Source organism: Neovison vison, chromosome 3 (genome assembly GCF_020171115.1).
Source record: "Neovison vison isolate M4711 chromosome 3, ASM_NN_V1, whole genome shotgun sequence".
NCBI lineage: Eukaryota > Metazoa > Chordata > Mammalia > Carnivora > Mustelidae > Neogale > Neogale vison.
Genome location: NC_058093.1, coordinates 123,955,570 through 123,974,343, shown reverse-complemented (window position 1 = coordinate 123,974,343; position 18,774 = coordinate 123,955,570). Strand labels below are relative to the sequence as shown.

Here is an 18,774-nt window from a genome sequence, read left to right as displayed (position 1 = left end):
GGGACACTCCTCACCGAAACGGACGGGTGCCTGCTGGCTGCTCTGCTGGGGTCCGTCGGTCCCTCCCCTACCCGTGGGTCCTGTGAGACCCCACAGTGGGTCCCTGTTCTGGGGGGTGGGCAGCGGTGGTTGGAGCGAAGCCCCAGGTTTCAGACACAGACGGTGCCGGGCAGGGTTCAGAGCCCGTGTGATCGGAGGCCACCAGGCGCCCGCAGCCCAGGCTGGACTGACAGAGCTGGTTTCCCCGCAGGCACGGAGAAGGTGCGCCAGGCCCAGGAGTGCGGGCAGTTGCACGTGGTCAACCCCGACTGGCTGTGGAGCTGCTTGGAACGCTGGGACAGAGTGGAGGAGCAGCTCTTCCCGCTCAGGGAGGACTACGCCCGAGTGCAGAGGTGAGCGCCAGCCCGCACCTGCTGCCCACTCTCCCCCGAGCCTAACCCTGTAGAGCTCAGACTCCCACGCCGCCCCCTCCCGAAAGCCCGGTAGTCCCCTGCCCGCCGGGCGATGCTGGCAGGGAGGACCGACTTGCCTGCGCTTCCTTCCTGGCCGGGGGCAGCGTCGTGAATGACGGAGGCCCCGCAGAGGGCCGGTGGCCAGGGTGACCGTGACCAGAGCGAGGGGCGGGTGGGAGCCTGATGGGTCTAGTGGTTCTGTGGGCTTGTGGGGCGACGGTCTGTTTATCGAAGACGGCTTGAGAACGCGCGTCCTGTTCTCTGTCAGACTTCGGCTGTTGTGGTCAGGGGTGAAGCCCTGAACCTGGCATCAGAGGGGCGGTGATTGCCGTTTGTGTGAGGCTCCGGGCAAGGCACGGGGCACACGCTCTGCCCGTCCTCGTCTGGACAGGCCTGCAGGTGCGGCCAGGCTGGCAGCCGTGCGACGCGTGTTCACAGCCCTCGTCCTGTCCCCGCAGGGAGGATGGCCCAGCCGCCTTTCCTGACAGGCAGGGCGCACTACCGGCTGCCTTGTTCCACCCGACGCCTGTGCATCCCCGGGCCCAGGCTGGGCCGGACGTTCGCATCTATGACGCCAACACGGGCAAGCTCATCCGGAAAGGTGCTGCGGGCCCCGGGCCCCCTGGCTCCCTGGCAGTGCACGCGGAGCACTCCTCCTTCAGGTACATGAGCCTGCGCGGCCGCGCTGCTGTGGGGTGCCCGGGTGCCCGGCCTGCCACGCTCGCTGAGCGCTGAGCCGCCGGTGCTGGCGGAACGTGGACTTGGGGCTCTGCCGTACCCTGAACTGGGGTGGGCTTCCCTACGGAGGCACTGGGCCTCGTGCAGGTTCTATTCCGTCCTGGTCCCCGACCCTGGAACGTTTCAGGCCGGGGTCTAGCCCCACACTCGCACGTTCGCTCTGTGGTTTGCCTGAGAAGCTCTGGCAGCCGCACCCTGTTGTCAGCCCTCATCCCCCCGCAGGAGACCCTCCGCGCCAGTGGCCCCTGGTCCGTCCCTTCTGGAGGTGGGAGGCGGTGGGCAGGGGTGGCAGGGCCAGAGGGGGAGCCAGCTCTGGGGTCCCCTGGTGCCCGTCGCACTTTCTGGCCCAGATGAGACTGAGGGGGTGGTGGTGGCAGCTGCTTGTGAGCAGAGACGTGGGGGAGAGAGCCCTCACTCGGCTAGTTCTGCCTTCTCCCCTCAGAGCTCTGACACCGTGTAGATGCTCCGGACACACTGTGTGTGCGCTGCCTCGTCCCATACGCTGCGAAGGGTCACTTTTACTGCTGACATGTTTTCTGAGATGCTCGGCTCAGCCCGGTTTTGAGCTTCCTCCGTTTGGAGGGAGCGTGCGGGGGACAGGGCGCTGCCCCAGGGGCCCTGAGGGACAGGCCGGTCTGCTCGCTCTCAGGAGCGAGGTGTTGGACCAGGCTGTGTGGGCATAGGTCTGGGGTGGGGGGAAGGCCACGGTTAATGCAGATTCAGGAGGCGCCGCAGACTCAGTGCCTGTCGGAGGCCGTCAGCGGGGCTCTGAGAGGGGCTCTGGCTCCAGTGGGAGGCCAGCCTGGCAGCGGGAGGACCACGTGGCTCCGGAGCTCGAAGGGCAGACAGCTGGCTTCTGGGCCGGGGCAGCCCCTGAGATGTGGTCCAGGTAGAGGCAGGTGTGAGTAGATGCTCCCAGCAGGGGAGAGCAGGGTGGGGCAGTGGGCGGCGATCCGCTCACGGGGGCTGGGCTCAGTGCCGCCTGCCGGGGCCTGAGCACGTGGATGGTGCCGCGCCCCCTCGACCAGCCCTCTGGGAAACGCGCTGCTGGAGCGTGGCCGTGGCATGTGGCCGTGGCGCGTGGCGGGCATTTTATCGGACTGTTGTCCTGCCAAGTAAGGATCGCCGGAGAAGCTGTGGTGGGAGGCTCACGGCTCCGTCTGTGTGGAGCGAAGCCAGGCACCTGGGCTCTGGGGACCAAGCTCGGGGTTGAAGCGGTCGCTGGGACTTGGGATCGAGTCCCAGAGAAGGGGACAGAGCTTTTCAAGTAACAGTGCTGTGCTTGATGAAGTCGGACGGGCAAAACAGGTGGACGGTGGAGAAGGTCAGCAGAGACTTGTAGCTGATGCGGAAAACAAAAGCCTGTTCCGGAACCGTGAAGTCGCAACCTACAGTTAACCGGAGGACAGTCCTCCGAGTCCGCACATGCTGGACGCAGCGGAGAAGAACGGGAAGGAGCCGGGGCGGGTCAGCATAGGGCCTTAACGTCTGCAGACGGCCCCGCACCAGGGAGAAACAAATCCTCAGATCCCATAACTTGCGACCCAAGCTGGATAGCAGGGAACAAAGTCGGCCGTCGCGGTCAGGGCTCTTGCTTGCAGGGTTGTGAAAGTGCAGCTTTTGTAGGTGCGGCGAGAGAGTGTGTGTCCTGTGCCGTTAACCACGGGCACCGATACCGATGTTCAGGGTGTGCGGTGAAGGTCCTAAGCGACCGGCAGCACGAGCTGACGCACGTGTTCAGGTGACAGACCCGTCGTGCGCCGTGGATGCGAGCGTTCACACGCGGCAGCGGCAGGAGAGCGGCTGGCCTCGTTTGCCGCACGTACAGCTCAGTGAGCTTCACGGTGACAGTGTAAGTAAGAAAGACGAGGCGTCCGATGCCACGTGGGCTGCGGACAGCAGCTGACACCGTGAGGCGGCACCGTGTGCTGGGTGGACACTGGGCGCGTACTGGGGCCGTGGGCAGGATCCTGCTCTCCTGGCCCGGAGTGAGCTGGGGGGAGAAAGGCAGAGCCGGGAGACACGAGGAAAGACGGTCCCAGCGGGCTGAGCGCTGGCAGGTGCGTGAGGACCGCTGCTTCCCCATGGCCATAGCCGCGGCCACCAGAACTTGAGAAAGCCCTCAAGGCCGCAGTCAGCACAGAGCAGGGAGATGGAGGCCAGGGCAGGGGGATGGAGGCCAGGTGCCGAGCCGGGCAGAAGCTGGTGCTCATGCGTCTCCCCTCTGGAGGAGCTGGTTGTCTCGTGAGCGCAGGCTCGCTTGGCTCCCTCAGTGGTTTCCTGGGCGTAGGCTCTGCGACCCTGATGCCAGGGGCCCGCGTGCAAAGCCTCGTGTGTGTGGGCACGCTGCCCGGACGCTTGCAGGAAGCTGGCGCTGACACCGTTGGTTCGCTTGTGCGGGACACTGGGGGGTGCCGGGAAGAGGGTCAGTAGTGGGCAGGCAGGTGGCCGTCTGGACCCTGTGCTGCAGTCTCTGGGGGCGTGCGAGGCTGCAGTGCCTTTCCCCCTCACTTCACGGCCTTCATTCACAGGTGTTTATGCGGTGGAGAGGGGAGCGTCCCTGGGGGTCGCCCCATTTCTTGTCCTTCCACAGGGCTGCAGTGGTCCCACAGCTGCCAGCGCCCCGTGCGAGCTGTGTGGGAGCCGCGGCCCGCGAGTGGACGGCACAGGTGGACAGACCCGCGGGCTCGTCTAACCGGGGGAAAGCGCACACTGTGTTAGTGCCGCCCGACGCTTTTCTCCTCTCTCTGGAGCTCGGGAGGGTGATTGCACCACACGAGTCACGGGTCACCGCCGCCCTGCGTCTGCCCGTGGGGGAGGGCACGTGAGTCGTGTGCGCGTGCAGGGGGGGCGGCCCGCGTCTCTCTCCTTCCTAGCGTACAGAGCAGTCTGCGTTGTAAAACTAGCGAATGCAGTGCCCCGCTGCGAAGGGAGGGGTGGCAGCCGTCCAGGCCCAGAGGCCGGAGGGCCAGGTAGGGCCCGGGTCGCGCTCTCGCAGGTGCTCTGTAGCGGGAGCTTGCCCGCGCGGCTCATGGCTGCATGGAGCTGGAGCTCCCTGTTCATTTGATTTCACACCGCGCCCACACACGCCTGTGTCCTTAGTCCCCCTGTCCACGCACAGCGACCCAGGGCACCTCCGTTTGCTCTGTCTGCCCTCACAGGTGCCAGTGTACACAGGCAGGTCCCTGGAATCACGGGCTACGAGCCTGCACCAGCCCCCCATCGAGGCTCTGGTGCCCCTCCTGCCCGGGGCCACCCTGTCCCTGTGTGTCGAGGGCTGTGGGAAGAAGAGCCCCAGGAGGGGTGGCTGAGCCCCGTCCTGAAGCTGGAACCCTGTGCAGACCCCACTGTGACATGGCGCTTGGGCCTGTGGGCAGGGACGCTGCTCTGTGCGCTTGTCTGACCGAGGCCTGGGGAACTGTGAGTGTCTGCCTTGCCTTGACGGTTTGGGCTCTAGGCTGCTGGCTCACCTGGAGACTCGAGGTCAGAGCTCCTTGGGGCGCCCCTGCTGTTGCTGGCATGATGCCAAGGTCCGTCCTCCCCTCCTGAGGCTGGGTCAAGGGGCCTCCCCTGGCAGGGACCCCAGGATGTGCCTGCAGGGGAAGGTGAGCGCCCTGGACTGGGGGTGGGGTGGGGTTAGAGCAACCAGGGCTCACCACGCGGTCCGTCTGGACTTACTCCCCTGCAAGGACGGCGTCCAGAATTCTGAATTCCTCTTTTTTTAACCCATCGTGATGCTGTGCTCTTAGTTGTGAACGTTTGTGGGTTTTTTTGTTGTTGCTTTTGTTAAAAGTTTTGTTTTGAGGGGCGCCTGGGTGGCTCAGTGGGTTAAGCCTCTGCCTTCGGCTCAGGTCATGATCCCAGGGTCCTGGGATCGAGTCCCGCATCGGGCTGTCTGCTCAGCGGGGAGCCTGCTTCCTCCTCTCTCTGCCTGCCTCTCTGCCTGCTTGTGATCTCTCTCTCTGTCAAATAAGTAAGTAAAATCCTCTAAGAGAAAGGAAAGTTTTGTTTTGAGGTCACTGTGGACCCACAGGCAGGGGTACAAAGAGAGCGTGCCCGGGTGCCCTTCCCCTGCTTCAGCCCGTGCACACCTGCAGCCCAGTCTCGCCGCCGCCAGGCCCCCGCCACCGGCCCCCCTCCCGCGCCTCCATAACCTGGAGCCCGCTAACCCGCCCCCCAGTCCTCCGGTCCGTCTAGCAGTGCCCCACACACAGGCTCTCGCACATCTGTGGCCCCCTCGGCCCCGGGCCGGTCACCGTTGTCGCACTACTCACGAGTACTCCCTCGTTCTCTCCCCCCTCAGCCAAGGGGTCCCCCGGGAGGTGGGCCCCCCATGGAGGGCTGCTCCTAGCCTTTGTGTCTGCGTCCGGTTCCGCGGGACCGAAGCCCGGGGCCGTGCCTGCCGCACTGTGTGCCAAGCGTGCGCACGGTTTCCCTCCGGAGGGGCAGCACCTTCCCTCTCTCACTCCCTCCAGAAGCAGCGCGGTCCCCTCCCCACACCCCACGCCCGTGTTCGGGGTTGACTGTGTTCTTGTCGGTCCCACTGACGGGCACGCGGGCCCCCACGTCCTGCTCCGTGAGGCGTCTGTCTTCGCCTGTTTGCCCACGGGGCGGTCACGGGACTGCGGAGGGTGTGTCCTGCTGCGCACCAGGTACTTCTCGTCCGCGGACGGTGTGGCTGGAAGGTGTTTCTTCTCTGTAGCTTTTCCTCATTTTCACCGAGCCGGGCGAAGCAGAAGTGGTTCATTTCGGTGAATCCGGTTCCGTGGATTCGTTTTCTTTCCGTGAAGGACACATCTGCTCTCAAGTCTGTGGACTCTCTCTGGGGTCCTAGATCCTAAAGGTTTCCTCCTACGTCTTATTCTGGAAGTTTCATAGCTCTCCCGTCTTCTATTTAAGACCGTGACCCATTCTGGGTTTTTGCACAGGGAATGACACTTTGGGTGGCGGGTCGATTTTGCTCGTGCACGTCCTTGTCCTTGGCTTTGGTGCCGGTGCTGGTGTCGGGGTGTGCCTGCGGGTCACGTCTGCATTCCCACTGACCCTTCACCTGCACACGTTCTCGTCTTGTCTTGGTCTTCAGGTGAAAATGTTCCGTTTCTGGCTCTAGGTTTTCTGCAGCTGCTGTTTACCAAGCAGGGGGAGTTCGCCCCTCTTCCCAAGTTCCCATGAGTTTTTATCCTGAACGGGCGTGGAATTTTTCAGGTGCTTTATCTGCAGCGATACGGTCACGTGGTTTCCTTTGGCCTGTCATTTGAATTGTTTCTTTCGCTGTTTTCGAGATTTGTTTTGTTCTGTTTTGAGTAATAAGTTTGATGAGGATGTGTCCTAATGTCGATTCGGGGCTTTTTTTTTTATTCATTTATTTATTTATTTATTTATTTATTTGACAGAGAGAGATCACAAGTAGGCAGAGAGGCAGAGAGAGAGGAGGAAGCAGGCTCCTCGCTGAGCAGAGAGCCCGATGCGGGACTCGATCCCAGGACCCCGAGATCACGACCTGAGCCGAAGGCAGCGGCTTAACCCACTGAGCCACCCAGGCGCCCCTCGCCCAGCATTTTGAATCGGAAAGTTGAATGTCTTTCACCAGATTCAGGACATTTCCAGCCCCTGTTCTTTGAGGCCGTTTCCACCTCGGCCGCTGCTCCTCCCGGGCTCCGGGGTGCGAGGACTGGATCTTGTCGTCTGGCCTGCTCTGATCAGTCTCTCTCCTCCCTGTTCTGCGACTCCTCGGGTTTACTGCTTTTGTGCTTTCTGTCTCCTTCCTTATAAAGTTGACCCCATCCCCTGCATTTTTAAGAAACTGCAGCTGCTGCCGCGTCTTCCGCTCCCAAGCCCCTGCTCGCTTTTCCTCACGCTCCTTGCGTGCGCCTGTCATTCTCGTGGAAGCGTTTTTACTGCGATGCCCTCGCGTCTGCCTCGGGTAGTTCTAGCATCTCCGCTGTCTCCGAGTGGACGTTCGTTCTGCTGGAGACCTTCCTGGTTCTGGGTAGGACGAGTGATTTTTGATGGCAGCCAGGACAGCATCACGTCACACCGTGAGCATCGGGACCTTATTTGGACCCAGAGCTTGGCTGCCTCTGCCTGGCGCCACGCCCACAGCACAGGTGGACGGGCCGCCTCCCCTGTGCCCGGCGGGGAGCAGTCCCGGTCTGCGCGGGCTGCCGTGGCACCCGCTGGGGGTGGTTGCTGCTGCCAGGCCGTGGGGGTCCGGCTGCTCCCCGCGGTCCCCGCGTGCACCACTGGGTGGAGGTGAACGTCCGAGTCCGACGCCTCCCAGCCCAGACGGGGGCCTTGTCAGCTGCAGGGAGAGGTGCTTGTCCAGGCTCTGCCTGCCGTGGTCCCCACGGACGCTGCACGGTTGTGGGGCGCTCATCCTAGGCTGGACAGGAGGAAAGGTCCTGGCTCCCCACTCAGCCTTCCCGGAGACTCCTGGTGGGGCCCGCAACTGCCGGTGGTGGCCCGCGGTGGAGAGGGCCTGTCCCAGGCAGTCCTGTCCTACGCAGTGGCCTCTCTCTGAGCCTCCCTTGCAGGGAGCAGCCTGCTCTCGGGGCATCGTGTCTGCCCATTGGGACTTCACGTTGCCGGCTTTAGTCCTCCTCCACTGTCTGTCTTCTGTGTCCCCTGGGGGCCCGGGTCTCAGGTTGAGCTCCCAGGAGGGTGACAGAGGCCCGCCAGCCTGCCTAGGACTGGAGGTCAGCTTGCGATTCAGAGTAGATGCAGAATCCCTTTGTGTTTCATGTCCTCTCGAGTCTGTGGTGCCGTCTGGGGGCAGCTGAGCGAGCGGCCTGGTGTCGGGAACACAGAGCTCTTTGTTCTGGGCCTTTGTCCCCCAGAGCTGACCTTGTCAGACACAGGACCTGAGCCGCCTGGGAGACACTCGCACATTTCAGAGGAGCCGTGAGCCGTCTCGTGTGAACACTGGATCGCGCAGCGGACGAGGCGCGTAAGAAGAGCGGCCTGTTTGCGTGTTGGGGGCTTTCTGGCCGAGGACAGCGCTTCCTGGCTGCCTGTGCCCCCGGCTGGGAGCTGCCCTTCGTGGAGACCCCACCTCCGGTGTGGCCTGTCGTTGGTAAAGGGAGACTCGGGGGCCAGGGCCCGGGAGGTGGGCCCACCCAGGAGTGCCGGAGCCTGCGGAAGCGGCCTGGCCGGCCCACGTGCCCTGACCTGTTGGCACGTCTCAGGTCTTGGTTTAACTGAAATCGTTGTTGTGAAGGGGAGACCTCAACATACTTGTTTTTCGGACACTCTGCTGTTTTCCCGTGTCGGGTCCGCCGGCCAGTGCGTGTGGCAGTGTCGAGCCATGCCGGCGGGGAGCTGGGTAGGCACTGTCGCGTGGGCGGCGCCGGCGAGGCGGCCCGTGTCCCCACGCCTGGGGGCGCGGAGGGGGGCGCTCCGTGTTCGCGGGGAGAAGTCCCGCATCCCCGAGAGGACGCCAGCTGCTTCTCTTCGCTTGCAGGGGTGGGTGGAGCTCGCAGGCCTGAGGTTTTCCCGCTTCCGCATCTCGGGGAGGGAGCGTGTGGGCGGCTGTGGCCGTGGGGCCCGAGGCACCTCGTGCAGGCTCTGAGCCCCGTGAGCAGCCTCTCAAAACAGCCACTCGTGCCGGACCCGCCGGGCACGCACGAGCCACTCCGCATCGAGGCAGCGACGCGCCAGAGCGTGCTTCGGGTCTGACATGGAGCGTGCGCCTGCGGGAGGTGCTGGGAGAGGCTCCCCGTGCCCAGCCTGGGACGGCCCCGGGGAACAGCATCCCCCGGGGCTGCTGGGTTTTGCGTGCGTATCTGACCCTTCAGCAGAGCTGTGCCCTCCCGCGGACGGCTGACCTCAGCCCGTCACCTGCTTCTGCGCGCCACACGTCCTCCTGTTCCGGTGACCATGGGGAGGCGGTCGTCGGCTTTGTCGTTTTAGAAACCCCGCTGCTTGCTTGATGGTACTTGAGGATGAGGAACGCTTCCTGCTGCTTTCTAGGCCGTGGTGGTTCGTTAGCTCTTCCCGTTCTGCCCTCTGCGCGAAGACGGGGGTGGCGGGTCAAGCAGGGTCATGCTGGCAGAAGGAGGCGGGTGTTCGCTTCCAGCGGGAGGCGGCGCTCAGAGAGAGCCCGATCAGGTGCTGTGCAGAGACACGGTGGTTTGTCGTGGCCAGAATGCTGTGTGCGTGTGGTGTGCGTGAGCACCTGCTCCGGGAGTCAGGAGTCCTTCCAAGTGACCCTCCTCACGTGGGACCTGTGACATTCATTTCAGAGTGGTTCAGCCGCCGCGGCAGACGCTTGCTCAAGAGCTGCCGGACAGCCGACCCGGAGAGCAGCCCGGCCCCAGTGGACGGAAGCGACAGCCCAGCCTGTCGGAGACAATGCCGCTGTACACCCTGTGTAAGGAGGACTTAGAGAGTATGGACAAAGAGGTGAGGCCAGGCCGGGGGCAGGGCGCACCGTGCTCACCAGCACCCTTGGTTTCCCAGGGACGCTTCCACCGAGGCACGCGCAGCGGCCTTGAGTGACGCGTCAGGGCGTCGGCAGCGCTGGCGAGGGCCCTGCCTCGGGCCGCTTGGGGCCGGGGCCACTGGCGGCCTGCACTGCCCCACGAGACCCCCTCGATGACCTGCTGCCCGGGGCGCAGCCAGCAGTCCCTTGTAGGATCTCAGCCTTACGCCCCGAAGATAGGCCACATCGGTGGGGTTTCTCTTTTGTCAAAGGGTTAATTGTGGGAGTAAGGGCCACAGGGCCTTGACGACGTTTTGAGTTGGAGACTAAATACAGTGGGGCTTTTCTTCAGAACCAAACGGCACTAAGCTGCAGGTAATTTTGTAGGTCAGTCTGTTGTCTGTCTCCTGGGTCAGCCGGTCCAGAGTCCCACCGGCCCCCCTGGGCCAGTGCCCTCGAGAGGAGGGTCCTGCCTGCCCGTGGGGGTCTCCATTTGTAGGCGGCCGTGCAGCCTCTGCAGAAAACCATACCGTGCATCCGAGAAAACGTGGCCCCTTGTTGGCACCCCTGCTGGGCTCCGCTGGGGACGGAAGCCGTGTGCCGGCCGGTGCTCGGTGGCCTTTCTGCCCCAGCCCCACACCACACTCCGGGAAGCCCCGAACAGAGCAGGACGTATTTTAGTTTATTTTGAGTAGCAGCAGGAAGGTGTCCGTGGTTCTTGTCAGCGCAAAGTCTCCCCAGCAGCTCAGAGTATCGTGTGCAGAGGATGGCTTACCTGGCGACGGCTGGACCCTACTCGCAGACGTGCTAGGTTCCGTGCTCCCGTTTTTCGAACATTAGCTGGTGGATGTGCTGTTCTTTGTTTCATAAAAATGTTTTCGCCAAGCAAATTTCTTCCATGCTCCTGTATCTCTCAGGGAGTTGCTGACCCCACAGGGAGCTGGGGGAGGGGCCCGCTGGCCTCCACCTCCCCGGCCCCACAGCCGCCCCACAGACACACACTGGCATTGAATGGGGTCGGCAGTGGTGGCGCTGGTTTCGTATCAGGCAGGTTTGGAATCTTGCCGCGGAATAAGTGTTCAGGGCAACCTGTCATTCTGAGGAAGACCAGTCGGGCCCCTCAGCACCTGCGTGTGTGGGAGGCGCAGGCCGTCTCGGGCTTTGGACCCGGCGGGCTCCGGGCTGCACTGCAAACGCAATGAGACCAGAGATCCAGGTCCGACGCGCCCTGCCGGGGAGACCGCAACTGTGTTTGGGCACGGACGGTGGGTGCCCGGGCTGGTGGTGGCCAGAGTTGACCCTCCACCCCTGTTCCCCTTCCCGGATCCCCGGTTCTTGGGAAGCACGGCGGGCCACAGACTGCAGGGTTTGGAAACCGGTAGTGGAGAAGCGGGGAAGCAAATGTGCACGGCCAGGCCCAGGTCCGACAGGGTCCCTCTTGTCTGCAGTTCTGTCCCCAGCAGAAAAGGTCCCTGGGAGACACAGCATCAGCAGAGACTGGAGAGGCAGTCCCTGTACCCCGGCTGCTGGGTGCGGTCAGCTGGTGGAGCAGTGGCCACGGGTGGCCTCCCAGCGGCTTCGTGCAGGTCACATGGGGACATCCTGGACAGAGTGTGCCGATGGGAGGGACAGCCGGGTGTCAGAAGAAGCCGTCACCACCTGTGTCCCTTCTGAAATGTCTGCACGCCCAGAGAGGGTCGTAAAGCGGCGTTCAGGTAGCAGGAGATGCCCCTGCTCTGGGGGCCTCGCGGAGCGCTACTGGAGGGCAGGCGCACTGTCTCAGCGGACGCTGTCTCCGGTCCCTGCTCTGTGAGCCTGAAGACGGGCTCACAGTCCTGCATCGTGTGGCTGAGTCCTGTGCGCTGCGCCACTCGCAGTCGGGGCTGAGGGAGGGAACAGACATCGTAAGATGAGGGAACGTGTGCCAGTCCTGCCTCCCGGTGGGTTTCAGAGTGCACCCCAGTCTGCAAGGCAGTGACCCCCCAGGTCTTCCATTAGAGTAGAAGGAAGGTCGGAAGGGAGGGTGAGGCATGTAGGAAATTCTGAAACCTCCAGAGAATCCCAGGAAGCTTCTTGAAAATGAGTGAGTTGCGAGAGGAAGGGGTCATTTCTGCCGGCAATGGGCTGGCAGAAATGAGCACGTGGTTTTGTTTTGGTTTTGTTTTCTAGTGGCCCTTGTTCTTTTGAGATAATTCAGGGTGGATTGCTTTTTTACAGTTGTCCCTGTGTGTGTCTAAATTTGTACACACTGGGGACCTTATGTAGGTGGTTTGGTGTTCGTGCAGTTCTTGGTTTATCAAGAACATTCGATTGAATAACAAATTGTCTTTTGTATGAGTTCCTTCAGTGGTCTGTTTGCCAAAAACATGTTTTTCAGTACACTTGGGTTCTGGGGACTGTGAGATCCACCGCAGGACCCTGGCACAATTCACACGTGCCAGGTAGTTGTCTCACTCCGCTCAGTGACTGGGGGGTCCTCGGACGTAGGGCTGAGAACTGTGAGCTTACTCACCTGTCTCCTGTCAGGAGATCCCCACACCCACCTGTGCCCTGTCCTGATGCCCCCGGGCTCTCCTGTGCCCTGTTTTCATGCCCACTGAGGTCACCTGTGCCCTGTCTTCATGCCCTCCGTGCTCACCTGTGCCCATCTGTACCCTCTGTGCTCGCCTGTGCCCATCTGTGCCCCGGCTCAGGTTTGCTGTGCTCATTTGTGCTCATCTGTGTCCTGTTTCCATCTCCTCGTTCTCATCGTTGCTCACCTGTGCCCTGTCCTGATGCCCCCGTGCTCACCTGTGCGGTGACCCGTGCCTGTCGTGTCTGTCGAACCCTTTGGAGAGGGCCGTTCCGATGGGCTGTAGCTCACACTGATGGGTGTTCCACAGCGTGTCTGTCAGAGGCCCTATCTGGGACCCGTCGCCTCTCCCGGCCCCCAGCAGCCACGGTCCCCTTCGATTCTGTCCCTCCTCTGCCAGAGCTCGCTGTAAACACAGCTCAGCTCAAGTCCCGGGTACTGTGGCCAGCTGCGCTCAGGAGGCTGGGGGCCATCCTCTGGACATGTGCTCAGACAGCCGGTAGTGCCCTGACGGCACACCACGTGCCCACGGCCTTCGCCCCCTCACGTCTCCGTCGGAGGAGGAAGGGCAGGGGCGGTGAGAGACGGCGCGAGCTCCCGAGAGCCTGCGCTGACACACGTCTTCCCGGCCGTGTGTTGCTGTGACCATCTGTGTCACCGCGGGGCCCTGGGAAGTCTCCGTGTCGGTCCAGCGCTGTCCTCGCGGTGTTCATACAGGCTTCAGGCGTCCGCGGGCTTCTGCAGCCTGCCCCGTGGGCGAGGGACCGACTACGGTCCGCGTGTGTCTAGTGTGAGGATTTCTGTGGGTAGTTGTGCTGGGTTAGGGTTGCACTTCGTGTGTGTTGGGGCTCGCACAAAGAGCCTTCTGCCAAGACCCTGGGGCCGCGACCACCATGTGCTGGGGCCTGGACACCAGTGTCCCCCGTGGGCAGCAGCTTCCTTCCGGCACGGTGGCGGGTTCTGTCACGTGTGAGACCGTGAGCCTTCCCGTGTGGCCTGGGCGCTCTGGGTTTACTGAGCTTGTGGGTTTGCTGCTGCCGAGTAAGCGGCGGCGGTGAGCGGCGTGAGGTCACGGCTCCGTCGCTGCTGTGTGCGGGGACGGCTTCCTGAGAGAGTGGGGCCGCCGGCATGGGCGTGCCCTGTCGGGGGTTGAAAGGTGGTCCCCTGAGAGCTGACCTGAGTGTCCACAAAATGCTCGTGCACTGGCGTCTGTCCCCGCACACGGTCTCGCCCACTGGGCTGGCTCTCGGAGGGTTCGCACGACGCTGCCCGGCTGTGGTTTCGGCCTCCTGCCGCGCACACCGCCTTCTCCCTTTTGCTTCGAAGCCGCACTCCGTGTGGGACGCGTGCGTCGGGGAGACCTTCAGGGCCGCTGTCCCATCCCTGCGGCAGGCGTGCCCCACCCGGAGCAAGTGCTGTTTTGCAAGTATATGCGGAGTAAAACGGGCTCATTGTCTCTTGGCTTCGGAATGTTGAGATGAAGCAAGTGTATTTCAGAAGCTACCGCGGAGCCCAGCTTGGGGCGGGTGGGGGTGCCTGTGGGTGCGGGCGTGGGTGTGGCCGCGGTCTTGGCTGAGCCTTCCGGGCTCAGGGCTGTTCTCAGGACACGTCCACAACATTTTGCCCAAGTGACGATGCTTGGGGTCAGTGGGGCATCGGACGCTGTGTGTTTTCACCGGGTGTCCCTCCCGGAGGCTGCGTGTCCCGCCGTCCTGCACTGCTCTCGCGGACCAGGTTTGCGCACCTGTGTTGCCGCATGAGCCAAACACACGAGGCGTGTGGCGCTCTCGCTCTTGTGTGGCCACAGGCTGGTGAGCAGGTTTTGTGCCGGGGTGTGTGGGTCGGGTCTCCAGAATGAAAGAAAGGTCCACCCTTCCAGTTAAAATGCACGAGTCTGTTCCGACAGGGAACGTTCGCAGCCCCATCAGGACAGAAGAGGTGCCTGCAGTCGGATCGGCGGGGCAGCGCCGGCCACGAGAGAGGAGAAGGGCCGGCGCACGCGAAGCACGGGGAAGCGTCACGGCGGGAGGCAGACGGGCCTGTCGCTGACCCCCGTGTCGGCCCCGGGTGGGGAGCCGCCAGCACGGCCTCCCCGCCTCCCCGCCTCCCGCTCCCTGCAGCTGAAGTCCACGGAACAGAGAAGGGAGCGCCCGCTCAGTCCGTCGGGCGGGCAGTTCTCCATCGGGGTCAGGAGTCTGAGCCCCGTGTTGGACCAAGAGCTTTCTTTAAGGAAGAAAACACGTTACCGCTTCGGAAGAAGGAGCAGACGGTTCCTGAAAGCGTGGGTGCGGCGGGACGAGCAGGATGCCCCCAGCTCTTGCCCTTACCTGCAGGCGGGGCCCCTCTCCCAGCTCTGCTCTGGGACAGGCACCCAAAACAGAGGGTCGAGGGACCGGAGTCTGTGGCCCAGAGAGTATGGAGGCTCCTTCCTCTGCCTCTGTGTCCCCTGGGGGGCCCCAGCCACACCACAGAGCGGAAAGGAACGTCCCAGTTCTGGGGAGGAGCAGACCCCAGGCTTGCCTCCGAGAGCAGACGTAGGACAGATGGCATCACGGAGGCGTAAAATCCACGTCGCTGTCCGCGGAAGGCAAGGCCCTCGCCAGGCTGGTCACCTGCAAACACAGACCCGTGTTCCCCAGAGGCTTGGAGAAGCTGACCTGTCGGAGCCGTCCGGGCACAGCCTGAGTGGCAGCAGACGCCCACCCCCGGCCAGCCCAGTCGTCGGGGTTAGGAGACCAGCACGTTCAGAGCCGCTCGGGGGCTGGGCTCCCCGGGCAGAGGCGCAGAGCCTCCAGAGAACGCACACGCAATGACGAGTGAGCAGCGGGGATTTCAGGACCGAGAGAGACACACGCTCCGCGGGGTCCCTGACGGTCGCCCCACACGCCCGACCCAGTGGAGGCAAAGAAGGGAGAGCCACAAACAGGGTCACGGAGACCCCCTGGAGACGAGCCGGAAGACAGATGGGGGTCTGTGGTCAGAGCCACAGGTACGTCCGGTGGGCAGCGGAGCCTTCTGTGTGCGCCATTGGAACGCCACAGCTGGGGAGGACGGGGGCATGGGCCAGATACTTGGAGGAATGATGGCTGAAGACCCCAGGAACTTGGTCAAAGCCATCAATTTGCTGGTTTCTGATGCTGCAGACCAGTCTGGCCAGTCATAGCATTTCATAAAGCAGAGTGTCGTCCACGCTCTGTGTCTCCGCGTGGCTCCCTCCTCCCCAGGACCACAGCAGGCCGCGCACGGAAGGCTTGTGTTCGACGCGGGCCCTGCGGAGCCCCGGGAGTCCTCGTGCGTGTTCAGAGAGCGTGTCTCCCCGGCGGGGCGCAGGGACCGGGCGCCTGGCAGGACTCGGTGTTCATGGGCAGACACGTGCACAGAAGAGACGGCTGGAGACCGTGCGGAGAGTTGTTCGAGGCGCGGTCACGCGGGTCTCTCGTTCTAGGTGTCGTGGGCACACTTCAGGAACGGTACGTGCCTGCAGAGCTTCAACTGCCTGTTTGTCTGACGGCTGGAACGTCTCCTTTGCGTCCTCAGCCCTCGTGGCGGTCGGGCTTCCCGTGCCGTCTCATTTACGTGTGTGCGGCTCGCGGTCACGCCCACTGGGCTTTCTTCCTCAGACTGGAGTCCGGCACGGACATCAGGCAGGGACACCGCCGTGACTTTGCCAAGTGACCCTTCTGTTCACACGCCTCTGTTGGAGCAGGAGCTCGTGGACCAGCCGATTCACTTGTGCCGTTCAGGGCTTTATGTGGGTCAGCAGGCTCCCCGAGGTAGTTCAGCAGACAGCTGCCGGGAGGGCTCCCGTGTCTCCGCTCGGTGCTGGGCCGCACTTGGGAAGCTCCGCGAGCCACGTCATGAACGTTCCGGACGGCTTGAGATCGTTAACAGACGTTAGCTTTTAGAGAAAACACTCGAGGTTGAAGATAATACGTGAAAACGGCGTCTTTGTAGTCGGAAAGTGAAACGGGAACACAGGTCCTAATTTATTTCTCGTGATCTAGAGGGCCTGTCCTGCAGACTCTCCCGGGCCAGTCCGTCCAGGAGGCCGTGGCCAAAGGAGCTGTGACAAGCGCTGCTGGCCTAAAGCTGGAGGGAACGCCAGGCGTCCCTCGGCCTTGTCTGCTCCAAGTGTGCGGGCCGAGGCGGACTGGGACGGAACTGCCTCTGTCCCCTTTTCTGTGTCCTCCTTGGGTAAAGGAATCATTAACGTGTCTGAGCACATTTCCGTTCTATCAAGAGAGAAGGTCGCCTGGCACAGGGAGTGACCGGGAAGGTCGCATTTCCAGCCTGGGGCCCGTTTCTGTTCCTCTCTTTACCGTGCCCCGCTTGCCGGCCTCACGTCTGCGCAGGCGGAGGCCATGAGGAGTTCGGGATCCCCGGGGTCCTGCGTCTTCCAAACAAGGCGATGGGAACGCTTTCCAGGGCCTGCGACGCGATCCGTGTGGGCCCTCTGACAGCCCTCCGTCGTTAATTCAGTAGAAAGTGAATTTTTTCTCTTCACATACTTGGCTTTTAGGTTTTTCCTTAAGATTCTAAAGTTTTTACCCGGCATCTTTCAAGTAGTGTTTATGAAATAGTTCATTATACCTTACTGTTTTTCAAAGAGCCCAGTTACCCTCGTGGAAAGGAGAGGCCTGGAACCCTGTCTTGGCCGGAAACAGACCTTGGGCCGCGTCAGGCAGGAACCCGAGCAGGTTGAAGCGTAACTTAGGTACGGCTCCTCCCACGCACGACTCCCGCCGGTGCAGAGCGTTCGTCTGAATCTCGCCAGCCGTCGGCAGGACGGCCGCACGCGGGTCTGCCATCCGCAGACGCGAGGGTCGACGGGCTCCTGCCTGGGGACGGTGCTGACGCTCACGGGCCGCCTCGCGGTCTCCAGGAGGCCGTGATTGTTGTTCGGAGACCTGGTTTTTTAATTCCTCCTTTTCCTCTTGAAAAGGTACGATGCAGAGTTTCAGGCCTGAAGTGTCTTCAGAGGAAGTTTAACATCCCAACAGGAGGCGGGCTCATCCGCCTAGAGCGGCGCGGCGGTGAAGGGCGCGTGCGCCCGCTCTCAGAGTTAACCCCGTGCTTGCCGGCACCTGCCCTCAGCTTAGAAGCGACGCCCGCGTGTTGCCGTGTTGCCGTAGCTGCCGCTGTGCCGTTTCCACGCTCCCACTGAGGTCAGCGTGGCAGTGACGGGACTGGGCTTGGTTCGAAGCTGCCCTGTGCTGGGACCTCACTCGTAGTCCGTGCACGGAAGCCCAGGGGTGCTTTGGGGTGCACGAGGCGGGGAGGTGAGGAGCGGGCAGCCCAGTCCCCGAGTGTGCGGGGGGGGGGGGGGCGTGCCCTTCGCCTTTGTAGGGAGGGGCTGCTGCTGGCCAGCCCTGCCGGGAGCCGCCGGTGGGGGGGTACTGCCCAGTGGGTTTTTGTGACTTAAATACTTCTGATGGCCTTTCTCCCCTTGGCAACGCCTGGAAGCCACTGTGCGCTCCCTCAGGCCTCCCACAGACGGCTCTGTCCTCGGCTGCGGCGTGTGGCCTGGGGAAACGGGGCCCACACACCCATGGCTCTCGTCTTGAGACGTGGATCCACAGGAGCCGTTCGGACGCGTCTCTGCTCACCACATGGGCGGGGGTCACAGCAAGCAGCTCTGACGCCACCTGCCCCCACACACTCCCCCTTGTCTGATGCCAGTCACCATGTGGGGGTCCTGGCTTGTCGCGCCCACGGGTAACTGACCAGCTGCGAATCAGGGTTCCCACCACCGCTCCTGGGGTCCCACGCTTCGCTAGGGCTGCTCCGCACTTAACCTTTACGGCTTATTACGTAAGAAAGAACGTGACAGACAGATGAACAGCCAGACGGAGAGCCACCTGGGGTCCCTGCTGCCCCCGTGGAGTTGGGGTGGGCCGCCCTGCCAGGATGTGGAAGCGCCCCAGGCCCAGCCTCTGGCTCCATCTCCGGGCCCCTCCCCTCTCTGGAGGACGGGGCTGGGGCCGAGGGCTCCAGGCTTCTGCTCCCCGCCCCGTCCAGAGCCCACCAAGAGTCTGCCGTGTCGCCGGGAGCGCTGTGTCAGGTCAGAGGGACAGAGGCCAGCGAATCTCTCTCTCACTGTTTCATACAGCAGATAATCTTGTTACGTAAGGATCCACTTTGCCGTCTTAAAGACGTAATCCTGTTGACTTATATGGTGTTTGACATCCTCGCTTGCTTTTTCTGTGTGTGTATTTCTGGGGAGAAAGAGAGGCCTTCCGCCCCGAAGTGCGGTACCCAGGGCTCAGCGGCCCCGGGTTAGTGCGGTCACCTCTGCGCTCCACTGGTGCCTTTTGTAGGAAGTTGATGTTTGTAGTGACGTAGCCACACGTTTGCTGTTAACCTCCTGAAACGCTGCGGCACTTCTCAGGCGTGCGTGCGGTTGGGGCGTTCCGGAGCCGTCGAAGAAGAGCTTCTGGCCTGGGAATCGGCTCTGCGAGCGTCCGCCTTGGCCTTGGCTGCCCTGAGCACACGCCGCTGCAGAAGGCAGGCCTGCCGCCGGGTACTGTGGGGCACAGAGAAGCCCCCGGCTTCTCCGTCACACACTAGGTCAGAACAAAGAAGGATCGCGGTTT

The 18,774-nt window shown here is 62.9% G+C and overlaps 1 protein-coding gene across 3 annotated transcripts in view; it reads left to right on the top strand.

Annotated features, from left to right (window-relative positions):
- CTDP1 (CTD phosphatase subunit 1) overlaps positions 1-18,774 on the top strand; it is a 51,793-nt gene that overhangs the window by 23,405 nt on the left and 9,614 nt on the right. For 2 of the 3 annotated variants that reach the window (XM_044242773.1, XM_044242775.1), the window contains exons 9-11: positions 251-392; positions 911-1,114; positions 9,431-9,590. In XM_044242773.1, the coding sequence (XP_044098708.1) occupies positions 251-392; positions 911-1,114; positions 9,431-9,590 (506 nt within the window). The remainder of the gene's footprint in view (positions 1-250; positions 393-910; positions 1,115-9,430; positions 9,591-18,774) is intronic. The other variant, XM_044242774.1, reaches the window with a different exon arrangement.